The 17,550-nt window shown below is 34.4% G+C and overlaps 1 protein-coding gene across 3 annotated transcripts in view; it reads right to left on the bottom strand.

The window, feature by feature from the left end:
* Positions 1-17,550, bottom strand: part of LRBA (LPS responsive beige-like anchor protein) — a 729,797-nt gene that overhangs the window by 546,498 nt on the left and 165,749 nt on the right. For all 3 annotated transcript variants that reach the window (XM_032855538.1, XM_032855540.1, XM_032855539.1), the window contains exons 23-28: positions 7,729-8,787; positions 6,544-6,722; positions 5,346-5,499; positions 4,542-4,722; positions 1,064-1,191; positions 467-574 (exon numbers count right to left, since the gene is read on the bottom strand). In XM_032855538.1, the coding sequence (XP_032711429.1) occupies positions 467-574; positions 1,064-1,191; positions 4,542-4,722; positions 5,346-5,499; positions 6,544-6,722; positions 7,729-8,787 (1,809 nt within the window). The remainder of the gene's footprint in view (positions 1-466; positions 575-1,063; positions 1,192-4,541; positions 4,723-5,345; positions 5,500-6,543; positions 6,723-7,728; positions 8,788-17,550) is intronic.

Raw genomic sequence — 17,550 nt, 5'->3', positions numbered from 1 at the left:
CAGTTTTCAGTAAAAATAATATGTCATTCAGAATTTGGACATTTCATTACTTTCAAAGTATAGATTCTGGAGTTTAAGATGCTGGGTTGGAAATTTATTAGCTCTATTAGCCTGAACAAATTATTCAAGCTCTCTGTGCCTCAGATTCCTCATTTATAAAATGGGAATTACAAACGTATACAACTCAAGAAGTCGTTGCACTTAGGACATGTGAAGCACTTAAAGTGCTTAATATGTAATAATATATTATTTTTAGTATTATTACTCTGATATATTAACTCCATTTACATAAATAATACTTTTCAATATTCTAAGATTCTAAAATCACTGTCAATAGAATTGGTTTCTAGTCCTTCTTATATCAACTCAACTATTTTATATCACAGAGAGTTTTCACTCTCAGTACTTTGACCTTGGAGGAAAGATTTATCAGCTAAGAGTATGTGAAAGAAATACTATAACTTACTATGTCTCTGAAGACAACTGCCCTAAGCCGATTAATATCCATGTCTTGTAGGAGCTTGTCAAAATCTCTTACTGGAGATATACCACCAGTTACAATGTCCACAGGACTCTATTTAAGACAAAAAAATATACATATATATTATGTAAGTATTTTTTTAAAAATTAGCACAGTATTCCAAATACCAGAAAAAAAAAGGTATAACATTGTTTTTCCCAGTTTATTTTTCCTACTTCCTTTTCTCTTCTTTTTTTGGGTACTGGAATAGTGGTGAGCGTTACAGAAGGGAGCCATAAAGGAAAAAACAAACTGCATGCTAACTTACCAAGTACATGAAATACAAGTTGACATATTCAAAGGAAAACATATCAAAGACACAAGAAAAGTAAACATTTGGAAAAGTAGACAAGATTAAGTATAAGCAAATCTTTACTGTATATTTAAACACAAATATTTGAATGTTATGTCCACAGACGAAAGTAACTATTTTAGAACCTCTGTCAGGTTTATTTAACTCTGTGTTGAAATGAACAAATAAATTTAAGATCTTAATCATAAAGTAAGAGGCACTTTATTTAATTAATTATTCTGTATGCTTACCTTTGCTGCAGATTTCCCCATGGGAATTAGGCTGTGCATTGTTTTCTGGCCTTTGGCTGTATCTCCTCTAGCTTTTAGTTGTGAATGTTGTTGACACTCTAAACAATTCCTTACTGCCACTGCACACACTAAGTTATTTTAAGGAGAAGATTGGGCAAGAAAAGAAAATTTTATTTAAGATTTTGGAACTGATAAAAATCACCTACATAGCTTTTATTTGAAACAGATTACCTTCAGCAAATTCCTAAACCATCCCTGGACTTTATCACCTAGTGTTTGTTTTCTGACTTTGTTAGCTACTCTGTTAGAGCCCAGTGCAAAGAGAGAATCATTTCAGCAATCAACAAGCCAGTGTTTCTTAGATCTCACCTAAGCTACACTAGGATGATCTTTTATTAAGGAAAAGATAGGGAAGAAAATAACTGAAAGAAAGATAGAAAAGAGAAAGCAAATCACACTGCCATGAACTAGTCTAGGATAACAACTTTTCATCATCTTCATCAAAATAAAATAGTTAAACTTACAACTTGCATGGTTTTCTTATTATGTATCATTATAGCATGATATTAATAGAGACTGATAGAGGGTATAGCATTACAGAAAATATTTACAGCGTCTACATTTAACCGGCTTTCATGAAGACCATTTAAAAGGCAGGGGACAGAAAAGAAGCTGTGATTAATATACAGCCCAAAATAACCCCTCTAGTATTATGCTAAATGAAATAAGTCAGACTGAGAAAGAGAAATACCATACAGTTCCACTCATAAGTGGAATCTAGAAAAAAGAATAAACAACAAGTATAATCAGACCTGTAAATACAGGAAACAAACTTATGGGTACCAGACAGGAGGGTGGTAGGAGGCAGGCAAAACAGGTGAAGGAAAGAGAGAGATAGAGGCCTCCAGTTATGGCATGAGTAAGTCAAAGGAATAAAAAACAGAATATAAGGAATACAGTCAATACTGTAAAAGAAATGTAAATAAGCACAGCCTAATATACAAACCTTTCAACACACTAAGTTGTATACCTGAAACTAACCTAACACTGTGTATCAACCACACTCAAAATAATAATTTTATCCCATAGAAACCAATATATTTGTAAGCCAAAGAATTCCTAAATCTTTGTTCAAGATTTGATGTTTCAGGATATAATTACCAGATATTAAACTTTTTTGTTTTCTTTGACAGACTGAACATTTTCACAAATACTGTACTCTTAAAATGGTGATCTTTTCTGAGCATAAATCTTATAGTACTGTTATTTATAATTATGAACTATTACAGTCTGTAATAGCAATGTTTGCCAATCACTGAAAGAGTTATATAAATTCCAGAATTTGGTTTTAACATTTACAACAGCTTAAAATAAAATGAATCACCTGTTCTAAAGAACAATTACCTCTCTGTATGTCTCACCAATCAGGCAATTACTCAGGTTATTTAGAAATTGATTTTGAGGCTTAAATGATGATGGTGATTATGAATTGCTTGATATCATGTAAATCATCTTAATTCCCAATCAAATCAGTAGCACTCAGGCATGTGAACTGAACAAGAGTAGGAGAGCAAATTAGGGGCAAAACAGCAAACTTCTATGTGAACTCTAAGTACCACCAGACTGCCATATGGCTAGCAGACATAGAACTGAGACAGAAAAGTATCCAGAAAGTCTCAAGAGAACAACAAAAGTTAAGGAAAAAGAAGAAGTATAGTGAGGGAAGAAGGAAGAAAGAATATGGAATACAAGCCTGTCAAATTTAAAATCAGGCCCAGAAAAATAACTTCTGTACTACTTTTATCCCAGGTTAAATAAAATCAAGTTTGGTATCACAAAATGAAAAACTATGCCACATTCATTAGTCTCAGTAGTACAAGTTACTCTTATTGTTGCCATCCTGCCTTCTTACCTCCAACCTCAAGAAAGAACAAGAAGAGACCAGGGATCAAATACTAGGATGTCTCACCAAGCTTACCATACTCTATTAAAGAGATCTTGAACAAGTCATTTTCTGAATATCACTTGCATATATAAGAAGACACGGTGCTGGGGTAGATTAAATTATGAAAATGAGGGAGATCGAATATTTCCCTAATTTCTGAACTTAATGTTTGAGTACTGTAAAACACTAACAGTGTGGCCTTGTACTTTTAACTCCAGAAATAATCTCTATATAGAAAAGTGACAGTTTAAAAAATGGCACATATAAAATTAGTGGAGTCAAGATACTTAAATTATATTACTAACAGAAAATTTAAGGAAGCATAACAGAAAGAAGAGGAACACAAGTTAAACTATATTCGAATTCTAACTTCCCCAATTATAGCTTTAGGATTTTGAATAAGTTTTTTAATTTTTCTGATCCCAAATATCCTAATGAGTAAAAGAAAATAATTGCTGACTCACTGAAAATCTGCAATAACTAATGGCAGTAGTCAATAAATGATAGTTTTTCGTTTTTTATACTATTTGAATCTCCTAATTAAGATTTTAAAACAAACTTCTAAAAATTGTTACATCCAGTTCTTTAGGGCATCCTAAGTTTAAAGGTACTCTGAATAGCATTTTGAGTAAAAATAATCACTACACCAAAAAAAGTCTAAGTATATCTGTTCATATAACAGATATTTCTGCTAAAAATGGGAAAATCTTTCATAACTAATTAGATTTTCCACTTTTAATGTTACGTTTCCATAGATGCCTTATTTCTGATGTATCTTCAGGTGGCCATGGTTCCTACTGGTTTTGCTTGCATTTCTTCATCCTCCTCTCCCTAGTTGCTATGCCCCATTTAATAAGCAAATCCTTAACAAAGTCTCAGTAGTTACAACTAGATACAAGAAATCCTCTGCATAGAGGAAAATTCTTCTGCTTCACCTAAAGGAAGCATGGATGACACTAAAAATTTTAACTTTTACCTAAGCAAGAACTGCCTCAAGGAGTAGAACTGAGATTTAACAATGTCAGGAACTGTTTCAACAAATTACTGCAGTTTATTTTAATAAAGGCTGTACTGGAATGATGCTAGTTTAGAACCTTGCTACTCAAGTGAGTTTGTAAGAGAGCAATTTCAACATCACCTGGGATCTGTTAGACAATTACGACCTCACCTCAGACCTATATAATCTAACTGCATTTTAACAAGATCCTCTAGATATATTCTAGTGTATGAATCATCTTAAAATTTGAGAAGCACTATTCTTAAGCAAAAAAAAGATGAGAGTAGAACGGTAATGGTGACCACAACCAACTTGTATTTTTCAAAACATGTCCTTCCTCTAATCAACCTTCTAACTACTACTACAGCATAGTACATATATAATCTTCACTCTTGGAGGTAAAAAAAAAAAAAAAAAAAGACAAATTGCCTAACATTGTTCCACTAACAGGTGAAAGATAATTTTCAATCTAAATATGTAAAGATTACTGAAAACTGTTCAAGTAAATTCCTAACTAATGGGTTTTAACAACTCACCTAGTCGGAGACACTGTCGCAAAATTCCACCTGAAGACATACTTTTTTCAGCTTCAATTTCAGTAAAGCCAAGAGAACTTGCAAATATAAGCACATCCACAAGGCTGATTATCCTCTGCAAAAATGTCACAGAGGCTTCTATTGAAAGGCCCTGAGTAGGTTCAATATTCTCCAGCTCATGCTGTAGGGAACAAAATTTGACATTTATATCTATATTTTAATAAACATCTAGTTTTCCTAGATACGTTTCCCAAATTTCTAAGTTTTATAAAAAGCCAGGCTTTTTATCTAGTTCAACAGAATGATTTCCTTTTTCACCTAAAAAGGCAGCAATGGGGGTGCCTGCGTGGCTCAGTCGTTAAACATCTGCCTTCAGCTCAGGTCATGATCCCAGGGTCCCAGGATCGAGCCTCACATTGTGCTCCCTGCTCCATAGGAAGCCTGCTTCTCCCACTTCCCCTGCTTGTGTTCCCTCTCTGCTTCTGTCTTTCTCTGTGTCAAATAAATAAATAAAACCTTTTAAAAAATAAAATAAAAATAAAAAATAAAAAGGGGCAATAGAAATGTACAAGTGAACCACCATCAACCATACTCACTAGCTGACTCATCCTTAAGAAATCAACAGTTTTTAGTCCTTTCACCCCCAGAACAGATCCTAAGATCCTTTCAGGTAACTGTAAAAGATCCAGTTGCTTATGGCCTATAATACCTATGATACCTAGTAAACACCATTCAAGTTTTAATCAACAAAGATTCATAGCAATCATGTTTTCACACCAATTTATGTAGTAGTTAAGTCCTTACTGTAGCCGATGTAGCTGCTGAAAGCAATGGCAGTATACCCCCACAAGCCATGACCATATTGTCCATCACTTGAGAGATGAGATGAATTGTGTTGTGTACAAAGATGACATTATCACTGCTATTCACGAAGTCCATAACTGTCTTTGTCGAATGGCTGTCCAGAGATAAATGATGTTTACTGATAAAGCTAAAAAAAAGAAATCAGTTTGCCTACTTCAGGGAAGGGAGGATAAGAAGGTGCTTTCACTTCATCTTGAAAGCTGAAGTCATGATAATGATACAGGAAGCATGTTGAGGATGTACTTCCTCAGAAGATGGAGACCATTCCATAACAGGAGATACTATATATGCCCCCTTTCAGTGTTGAAACATATAATACTATTCATCTTGTATATAAGAAGTTGAATTACCCTTAACTGGGAACAAAACTGAGAAGTCATGTAGCAAAAATTAAGAGGTAAATATCATTAAATGTGCTATTAAAAATGAATTTTCTACCAACAATTTCTTATATAATCCCATAAAATGTTTTCAAACAGTGTAAGTGTACTATACAAATAACAATAAACCAATTAGGTGTTTTAAATAATAAATCATACAATAGATAATCTGAAACATACAGAGGTTTTATATCAAAAGTACACTGGAGAATTGGATGTTATATTTAAAATCCACTTTTTTTTTTTAGTAATCATAGTAATAAACCACTTTAATAGATCTACCTTCAGGTGAATTATATGCCATAAAATATGCTACAGGAAATCTGCAGCAAAATTTTTAAAAGGAAAATCTGATTTTAAAGTTTTGGTATTTCAGATAGGGCAGCCAATTTAATAATGGAGAAGAAAAGTAAATTCAATAACTATACCAAAGAAATCATTTATATTCTACTTTTTAACCAAATGTCTGAAATTAGTTGCAAAATGTTAACTATATAAACTTCTCTGAAACAAAGACCAGGGATGCCTGGGTGGCTTAGTCGGTTTAGCATCTGACTCTTGATTTTGGCTGAGGACATGATCTCAGGTCTGTGAGGTCAAGCCTTGCGTTAGGTTCCACACTGGGCATAAAGTCTGGCTAAGATTCTCTCTCTCCCTATCTAAAAAACAAACAAACAAACAAACAAAAAACAAACAAAAACAAAAAAACCAAAGACTAAACTTCATACACTTCTTCTATAACAAACATATGGACAAACCTTCTCCACATCTGTATATCTGTTTCTATTGAAAATAATAGATCAGTGAGCAAACGCTGATGCATTTGAGACCATTTGAATTCAGGAATACGAAACATAGCAGATCTGGAATCCCTCCTTTGTCCATTAACTCCAACTGGTGCCATTCCTTGACTTGGTTCCTCCTGCCGTCTTGACATCTAATACAGAAAATTTAAAAGAGCACTAAAATAAATTCAACTTCAAAGAAGCCATTAATAATATAATAGCTTCAATGCAATTCATCTAACAAATAATCATATATTAAGATACTAAAAAACCAAATTAGGTAAAAATTATCAATGAGTAATAACATTAAAACTTTGACACATTTAAAGCAAAGTTATCAAAAATAACTACCACATAAATAAATCAAACCATATAAATAAATCAAATATCAAAAATAAACTACCATAATTCAACAGTAATTAGCTTGCAACCATGTTAGTATTACCACCAGCAAATGTAGCATTTTTCAAAAGAATCAAGATTCTTAAATTTGAATATTAGCATGAAAGAAGGTAGTGTCTAGATTATAAGTTGGTTAGAATTAAAAACAAACATAAAGATAACAGAATTAAGAACCAACAAATGGTTGGCTGAACAGAGTGGGAAATGACAACATGCAATCAACCACTGTCCCCTGAATCACTCTGACATACCAGTAAAGGAGAAAGAAGTACCTTTAGATCTCTGAAAGGCTCCTCCCCTCTTTCAAAGCAAACAAACCCCATGGTCTGTTTCCTCATGGAAGGAATTTTAAACTACATACTTAATATATAAAATTATACACTGGCAGGTGGTTCTGCAGGAAGACAGCCTTAGATTTTGTCAGAGAATTACCATACCAACTATGACTGGGTTATCAAATAAAGGATAAAGGCAAGTATTTCCATTATTTGCTTTATAAACCAGAATTACTACAATCTTAAAACTTGAAAGTAGTAACTTTTGGTGTTGCTGTGGTGAAAATAATAATAAAAGCTGCCATTTAATGAACTCTCACTAAAATTTTATGCTAAAGATAACAAATGTAATCTTTGCATTTATTGTATTTATATAATTGCAAATAGGGTATGAACCAACTCTAAGATAAAATAAAAGTATATACCCTTGCACTATTTTAATTCAATGCAAACACTTGAAGAAGACAATAAATATAATCACCTCAGGCACAGGTTGATGAGGTTGAGATGCTTCCATATTTGTACTGGCCTTCAATTCCAATCTTTCAGTATCTGTAGCAACACTGGAAACATCCAATTTAGCAATCCTCTGCTCAGAAGTAGTAGGAGACTCAAAGACAGGAGAATCACCAATTAATTTGGTTTCTCTCACAAAATCAGTTGTTTTTTTCCCTTCCTCTAGCATCTCACCAATATCTGATTGTACAGGTGTCTGGGAAACAGTAGTATCTGGTGAGGTAGCTGAAGACCCTGATGCTGTCATCGTCAAGATTCCAGAATCTTTGGAATCTTGAGTTTCACTGTCAATTTGCTTCTTATTTACAGATTCTTGTTCTTGAAATATTAATTTGTTATCATTACTAAGCATGTCCAGTCTTTCACTGGCTTCAGATGCAGCTGGAGACAAACTATCTTCTTGGAGCTCTGTGGGCAGACTGGCTTCCTCAGTAGGACTATTTTCTACCTTCAATTCTACATAATCATCATCATCTTCCTCTCCTATAGACTTATCCAATAATTCTGGCACCTCTGAGGCATCCTCTTCTGAAGGAGAACTTATAGAAGCAGTTACTTCGCTAATAGTCATTATTCCTTTGCCAATCATTTTAAAAGAGTTAGAGGAAACAGTCTCGGCTTCAGCTTCTATCATATCAGAGGATACTTCTAAATCACCTGTATTAATTGTTTCATTTATCAATGTTTCCTCTGAAGGGACTTCATCTAGTAACTCCTGACTTTCTTGGCCAGTTTTCCTTTCTTCATTAGATGTATTAGGAGTTTGCCGTTCAGCATTGGAAGCACAGTCTATTGAAATTGTCTTCTCAACAGGTGACTTTTCATCACTATTTCTGGTGATATGAGGAGACATAGGACAAGCCTTCATATCTGATTGCTGGGATGCTATTGAAACATTAACATCCCTGCTAATGGCAGAGACTGCTTCAACTGGACTTGAACATTGCCCTATTTCTTCATCAACTTTTCCCTGGTGTTCCCTGAACATACTGGCAAGATTTTCTTTGTGGATTTCAAAAGTGACCTAGATGAAAAACATAAAATCAATCAAAATATGCAAAAAAAAGAGCATACATAACATAAAGTAAAAATATTTAACAATTTTTAAAATGTTTCATATAATGCAATAAAGTAATTTTCTTATGATACCCTTATCTTATAAAATAAAAAATAAGTCAATCACAAAAAAACAAAATAATCAAAAAAAAAAAAAGATACCTAGACTTAATGCTGACAGGTAGCAGAGCATTCAACCACAATAAGAACATCCTTAGTCTATTCTTAAACATATGTATGAAAAGAATACACTACTCTACTGACCTCTATAACTTGTATCAGGATCTAAATATATACATATCATTATGAAGGGCTTTGTGCACTAAATAATACATTGTTTCAATTGCAACGAAAACCCATTTCCCCATGATTTATCCTCAACAGAGAAAAAAAATCAGTTAATTATGCCCACTATTACAGCAGCTCCCCATATATTTATTAAGTTAGTAAGACATGTTCTTACTAAACTAATACAAATTCTTTCAGCAATGAAAAAGAATCCAAACCTTCCCCAAAGGTCAACCACAATTTTCAAAGTCTAAATTGGTCAAAATAACCTGAAAGTTCCAGGTCATCCAACCATCCATCCATCCTTTCCACTTGCATGTGAGTGACTACTATGTAACTGGTCCTGTGAACATCCCTATATCATGGTTAGCTTTAGACCCATTTACTTTGACAGTTTTCTTATCGAAGATTATTATAGCCACTATTATGTGATTGCCACTGGTATTATAATAGGAAACACCCCTCAAAAAGAAGTGTAATACATGCAGAAAGTATAGGCATAATTAAGCTTACCAATGCAAGAACTGTCTGTTCCTGTAATCTACACTATTACAATATATACAGTAAATTGAACCTTTAGTCAACAAACCTTTATTAAGCCCTAGTATGGAAGGATGATAGTAAATGACAACAAAAGATGATTTTTTGTGCACAAATACCCATAGGCCTTTTTGAATCATAGGCATGTATACCCATGGGTAAAAGGTAAACAAATGTATAAATAAGGCATTATGCACACTTTTTTTTTATAGCAATTTGCTAGCCTTTACTTGAGATACATTATACTCATGCCATAATGGGATACAGCTCAGAAATGTTTAGGAAATAAACATTTTCCTAATTGTTAAGTATTTGGGAAATTTTTTTAATATTTCAAAATGAAATGCATATATTCCACACTAAAGAGTAAAACAGCACAGTAAACATTAACAAAATATCAATTTCTTTTATAACCAGAAAGCAACTATTTTCTTGAACTAAGTTGTGGGGGTTTTGTTGTTGGTGTTGGTGGTGGTGGTGGTGGTGGTGTTTTTAAGTAGGCTCTACACCCAACATGGGGCTTGAACTCACAACCCTGAGACTGAGAGTCTCATGCTCTACCAATTGAGTAAGTCAGGTTCCCTGAACTAAGTTATTTTAATTGACCAATCCCTCTTTATTTAATCAGCAAATTTTACTGAACAAAGCATGCCAGGCACTGTGTGATGAACAATACAATGTCCCTGCCTTCATGGACCTTATGGTCTAAAGAAAGAAACTGACAACATAAACATACAAAAATATAAGATAATGTCAAGTAATAGGTAAGAGCTTTGAAGGGGAAAAAAGAGAATAACTGAAGATGACGTGCTAGGTGGGAGGGTGTGTTTAACTGGAGTAACTAGGGAAGGTCTCTAAGGATATTACATTGAACAGAGATAAAAATAAAGTTAGAGAACAAATTATATGAATATCAAAAGGAAAAGAGTTTCAGGCAGGAGGAAAAACAAATGCAAAGTCTCTGGTCACCAAAACGAGCTTGGTATGTTTGAGGAACAATAAACCAGATGAAAGAACTGTAGATGATAAGGTCACAGCGGGAGGCATTGGCTAGATCATGGTTAAAGAGAATTTTACAGATTGTATTAAAAACTTTTAATTTTATTCTTAGTGTGAGAGAGCCATCAGAAAATTCTGAGTAAGAGGAAGACATCTGGGGCATCTGGGTGGCTCAGTGGGTTAAAGCCTCTGCCTTCAGCTCAGGGTTCTAGGATCGAGCCCCGCATCGGGCTCTCTGCTCAGCGGGGAGACTGCTTCCCTTCCTCTCTCTCTGCCTGCCTCTCCGCCTACTTGTGATCTCTGTCAAATAAATAAATAAAATCTTAAAAAAAAAAAAAAAGAGGAAGACATCTGATTTCTTTTTTTTTTTTTTAAGAATTTATTTATTTATTTGACACAGAGAGAGATCACAAGCAGGCAGAGCAGCAGGCAGAGGAGTGGGGGGGAAGCAGGCTTGCTGCTGAGCAGAAAGCCCGAAGCAGGGCTTGATCCCAGGATGCTGGGATCATGACCTGAGCTGAAGGCAGAGGCTTTAACCCACTGAGCCACCCAGGAGCCCCGACATCTAGTTTCTTAAAGTATCATTTAGTCTATCTGGAAAACTGACTTTAGGAAGATCATTTCTCCACTGATATGACAATTACTATTGTCTAAGGAAGGCAAGTTTAATACTACCAACCTCACAGCGATTTTGAAAATAGATCCTTTATTTCAGCAACAGTCAGTGTGTAAGATTAGTTTTCAATAATCATTTTCTTTTATTGTATTCAAATTAGGAATTTTTAAAATCTCATTATAAAATATATCAATAAACATGAATATATACAATTTATACCTACAGATTAAAGAATAATCTTTTTAAATCCCATATACTTACTACCCACATCAAGAAATGGAATACTACTACCACACAATTCCTCTATGTGCCCATCCTCAACCTCTCCATCCCTATCAAGAGGAAATCACTGTCCTGACATTTCCATTTTTTCCTACCTGTTCTTTAACAGTTCTACTACATATATAGTAAGCATACTTATCATGTTGAGAAGCTAAGTACAGCACAAACCTAGCCAGCTTTGTGAGAAAAGGGCAGTATTATCATAATTAACTATAGGCTACCAGAAGACAAGCTACAGAAAATCTACAGATTGGAACAGGGTTTCAGTTTCTCTAAGAGGATACATAAAGCTATTCCTGGGAAATCTGTTGGCAAGGCCATTAGGAAACACTGGGAAATACATAGGTCAGGAGAATCAAAGCATCGATAAGTGTTGGTCAGGTAATAGATACCTGGCATGAATAAAGTATAGGAAGTAAACTATATTTTCCAATTCTCACCATGGTCTACCTCTATTCTCAGAAGTAAATCAAAGCAGATCACTTTTTCAAGGAGAGAAGTGAAAATGTTCAAGTGATCCAGGCAGGAGGACTAAAACAGAGAACATGAACTGAAATCAGTACATGGTCAAGATAAGCCAAGTAGTTCTAAGAATATGGGCCCATCACAAGTTAGTAATTTGTTCTCAGGTTTAAAAAAAAAAAAAAAAACTGTTACAAAGGCAACTGGCATTTTACTGACAATAGCTTCCCCCTGTATACATCTATTAAGTAAAACTGTTCCAATTTAGAAGGACTGTCATATGTCGACTTCACAGTTGCCATCATGGGACCTCCCTTCGTCACTGTCCTGGAGATCCCCTCTTATCTCTCTTCTCTGTTACCTCTCCTGTTTCCTATGTCCATACCTTTCTCTTTATTTCATTCTCTCCTTCTGGTGCTGTAAATCCTCCAGTACCTTCTTGAGGGTATATATAGGGTATATATAAAGGGTATACATAAACTAAGGTTTTGTGACTTGACTTTTCTGCTGCTTGTATTTTTCCTCTCTAAAATGAGTAATATAAGGGTACCAAAATCCCGGACTTCAAGTTATATTACAAAGCTGTAGTGATCAAAATAGTATGATCCTGGCATAAAAACAGACTCAGAGATCAATGGTACAGAACAGAAAACTGAGAGAGGAATCCACAACTGTATGGTCAATTAATCTTTAAGAAAGCAGGAAAGAGTATCCAATGGGAAAAAGAATGTCTCTTCAACAAATAGTATTAGGGAAACTGGACAGTAATATGCCAAAGAATGAAACTGGACCACTTTCTTCTAGCAAACACAAAAATAAATTCAAAATGGATTAAAGACCTTAATGCAAGACATAAAACCATAAAAATCCTAGAGGAGAACACAGGCAGTAAGTTCTTTCACACTGACTATAGCAACTTCTTTCTAGATCTGTCTCACAAGACCAGGGAAATAAAAGCAAAAATAAACTATTGCAACACAGCAAAGGAAACAATCAACAGAACTAAAAGTCAACCTTAAGAATAGGAGATGTTTACAAATGACATATCTGATAAAGGCTTAGTATCAAAATATATAAAGAACTTACACAACTCAACAACCCAAAAAACAAATAACCCAATTAAAAAGCAGGCAGAAGACATGAATAGACATTTCTTCAAAGAAGATGTACAAATGACTAACAGACACATGAAAAGATGCAACATCTCATCATCAGGGAAATACATATCAAAACTATAATGAGGTATCACCTCACACCTGTCAGAATAGCTAACTTAACACCACAAGAAACAACATGTATAGGAAAGAACGCAAACAAAGGGGAACCCTCCTGCACTGTTCATGGCAATGCAAACCAGTATAGCCACTCTGGAAAACAGTATGGAGGTTCCTCAAATATTAAAAATAGAACTACCCTATGATCCAGCAACTGCTTTACTAGGTATTTACCTAAAGAATACAAAAATACAAATTCAAGGGATACATGCACCCTGATGTTTATAGCAACATTATCTAGAATAGCTAAACTATGGAAAGAGCCCAAATGTCCATCAACTGATGAATGGATAAAGAAGATGTGGTATATATTACATTGGTATATTACTCTGCCATAAAAAAGATAAAATCTTGCCAACTAAATCAACATGGATGGAGCTAATGCTAAGAAAAATAAGTCAGAGGGGCGCCTGGGTGGCTCAGTGGGTTAAGCCGCTGCCTTCGGCTCAGGTCATGATCTCAGAGTCCTGGGATCGAGCCCCGCATCGGGCTCTCTGCTCAGCAGGGAGCCTGCTTCCTCCTCTCTCTCTGCCTGCCTCTCTGCCTGCTTGTGATCTCTGTCAAATAAATAAATAAAATCTTTAAAAAAAAAAAAAAAAAAAAAAAAAAGAAAAATAAGTCAGAGAAAGACAAATACCATATGATTTCAGTCATATGTGGAATTTAAGGGGAGGAAATGAGCGAAGAGAAAAAAGAAAGAGAGGCAAACCAAGAAACAGACTCTCAACTACAGGGAAACTGATGGTTAGCAGAGGGGAAGTGAGTGGAGAGATGGGTTAAATAGGTGATGGGGATTAAGGAGTGCACTTGTGATGAGCACTGGATGAAGTTTGGAAGTGGTGAATCACTGTATTAAACACCTGAAACTAATACTGCACTATATATTAACTAACTAGAATTTAAATTAAAAAGTTAAAAAACAACAACAAATGGAGGCTTAAAAATAAGCACAGACTTAAAAATAAATAAGATCTCTAGCTCCCAAATAAGAGATATTAAGGGCAAAAAAATAAATAAAAATAAATTCAAAATATAGAATTGTATATATACAAAATGCAAAAGAAGTTTTTAATGTAAGCATAAACTCCATAGAAAATAAAAGAGGTATATCCTGGGGAGAAAGATAATATACATGCACGAACCAGCAAAGATAAATGGACAGTAACAGGCTGGGAAATTTTCTAAAGCCCATTCTCAGGCTAAGAAGCTGGAAATGACAAAGTTTTTGGCAGTATATTTGGAAACAGACCCAAAGGCTGGTCTCACTACAGTCAAACAGCAGGCTTAAATGTTCACTTGTATACTATTCTAAATGTATGCTATTTCCACTGCATTTCTGGTCACCAAGTCATAAAAAGATCTACCAGCAATCATGCTGTTGAGACAGATGTGCACCTAGCAAATAGCTCTATATAACAAAGTCATGTTCTTTCAGTCAAAAATAGCTCTATATAACAAAGGCACATTCTTTCAGTCAAAATTTATTACAATATTACACGTTAGTGGCAGTCACAAGATGCACTACCTAAAAACAGAAGAGTTTTCTATTCTCATGAAATATAAATCATAACTCAAGACAAATAAACACCAAAAAAATTAGTCAGAATATGTCAAGATGATCCAGACATGTATCATTTCAATATAAAAAACAAAAGAAGACGGGCATTAAGTGAAAATAATCATAAGCGTTTTACTAGCGTTGAATGTATTATGAGTTAGTATTCCAAAGTACCACGTTATATAGACTGACAGAACCACTGCAAACATGGTTTTGGAAAAACATGTAAAAATCAACAAAGGGTTAAGTATCAGAATATAAACAATAAAACTTTTAGTGATTAAAACTAAAAATAAATCCAGTGGCGCCTAGATGGCTCAGTCAGAAGAGTGTGGAACTCTTGATCTTAGGGTTGTTTGAGCCCCATGTTGGGTACAGAGATTATTTAAAAAAACTATTTTTTAAAGATTTATTTTTGAGAGAAGGAGAGAGACAGAGGGAGCACAAACTGGGGGTAAGGGCAGAAGGAGAAGCAGACTCCCTGCCGAGCAGGGAGCCTGACATGGGGCTCGATCCCAGGACCCCGGGATCATGACCCGAGCTGAAGGCAGACACTTATCCAACTGAGCCAGACTGGCACCCTTAAATAAACTTTTTAAAAAATAAGTATATAAATGATAAAAAGTTTTAAAAATATCATTAAATGTTAAAATTCTAAGAGCAAAAGATGCTTTATATAATACATATTTCAGGGGTGCATGGGTGGCTCAGTAAGTTAAGCATTGGATTCTTGATCACAGCTCACAGCTTGATCTCAGGGTCATAAGTACAAGTCCTATGTTGGACTCCATATCCAGTGTGGAGCCTACTTTAGTATTAATAATAATAATAATAATAATTCACATTTCAATTCAAAGCAATGTACACTTTCATAAAGCACATCCTGAAGCTGCCACAGGGAGTAGCTTTCTTTCTTTCCAAATTATACAGATTTGCAGTCAAATCTGTTCTAAATAGTGCTTTGTATTTCCTAAGCAAACCAACTTGTTTATTCTTTCTTCTGTAATTTTAAATCCTAGAAATTCTTTCAAAATTCTGAACCTGATTTTGAAATTTCTCTTTAATTTACTTCACTACTCTAAAAGCTAAGTGGCAACTGCGCAATTATCATTGTTGTTATCTTTTTTGATACTGTTTTTCCTAAAGGTATTTGTGACTGATAATTCCTAATTAATTACCAGATACGGTTCTAAATTACCCAGCTAAAAGACTAGTCATTAATCTTCACAATCATTTGATAGCTAATCTATAGCTGTTTGTAATGTTTGGAAAGCACTTCTATAAACTACTAGAGTTAAAGATACTCATGAACTAATGATTACATTTATTTTGCCATTACTTTCAGCTTAATTGGTACTCAAATTTACTAATTAGGAGAGAAAAGATGAATATAATACATCAAAAGATTAACTTCATTCATCCATATATTTAAAAGATTTTAACCTATAAAAATTGAGACTTTTTTAAATGTTAGGCAAAGTTTAGGAACTGGCCTTCTTTTTCAAGCAAATGCATCTTTTCATGGCATGTTATTTTCCTATGGAAATACCAGCTGAATATGACACAGTAACTTCTAATTCTTAGGTTGCCAACATTTCATAGCTGATAAATAAGATCTCTTTAAAAACAGCTGAGTCTTCCTATATGGAATATCAATCAGCATAGCTCAAAATGATCACCACCACAAACAGATCTTTTATGGAGGTTCTAACCCCACAACAACAATGGTATAAGGTAACAGATACAATAAAGTCAAGTTATTAATATTTATAAGGTTAAAATATTTACTTATCTATTTTATACAAAGCATCTTGGTTACAAATCTGAATATTCTGGTTAAACTTAAGTTCTTAAATGCTAATACAACATTAACAGAGGGGTATCAAGTATAATGCCTCGGCTATCTAAGAAAACTACTTAAGAGAATTATAAAAAAAAAAATAGCTACAAAAAAAGGCTTTCTGTTTTTGTTTTGTTCTGATTTTTTTTAAAGTAAGTTCCACGTCCAGCATGGAGCCCAAGGCAGGGCTTGAACTCATGACCCTAAGGTTGAGACCTGAGCTGAAATCAACAGTCGGAAACCCAACTGACTGAGCCACCCAAGCATACCATAAAAAAATTTTGTTTAAGTTTCATAACAAAGAGAATCCTGTAAGGAAAATGAATCCTATACATAATATGCAGTATACCTTCACCACACAATAAACTTAAAAGCACTGTCTCAACAGGGTAATATATTTTGATAGGGTTCAGAATGCACTCCCACAAAATATGGCACATCAGCATATTGAATATTTTAAGATGAAGGAAATTTGAGAAAAGGCAGCTGTAGGAGGAACTATCTGACCTCTCTGATCTCTCCCCCTCTCTAAAGACTCTCATGGGAGAGATGCCCTCCCTAAACCCCAGAGGAAAGAGCATTCCTTATGCCGAAAAGAATCCAAATTAACGGGTCTTGCTAATTTTCCCCCAGTTTACTACATTTAACTCATACCCTCTGTCCTATTATTTTTCAATGACTTTCCACTCTTCATCAAACCTAGTATAAAAACACTCAGGCTTAACCCTTTCTTTATGTCTTTCATTTTCATGTAAAGGCTCCTATGTAATAACATAAAACATATTAAGTACATACATATGCTTTTTTTTTTTCTGTTAAGCTCTATTTGTCAGTTTAATTTTCATGCCCAGCCACGGACTCTAAGAGGGTCA

The sequence above is a fragment of the Lontra canadensis genome, unplaced genomic scaffold (genome assembly GCF_010015895.1).
Source record: "Lontra canadensis isolate GAN:19392208 unplaced genomic scaffold, GSC_riverotter_1.0 scaffold10, whole genome shotgun sequence".
NCBI lineage: Eukaryota > Metazoa > Chordata > Mammalia > Carnivora > Mustelidae > Lontra > Lontra canadensis.
This window is presented reverse-complemented; position numbering and strand designations above follow the sequence as displayed.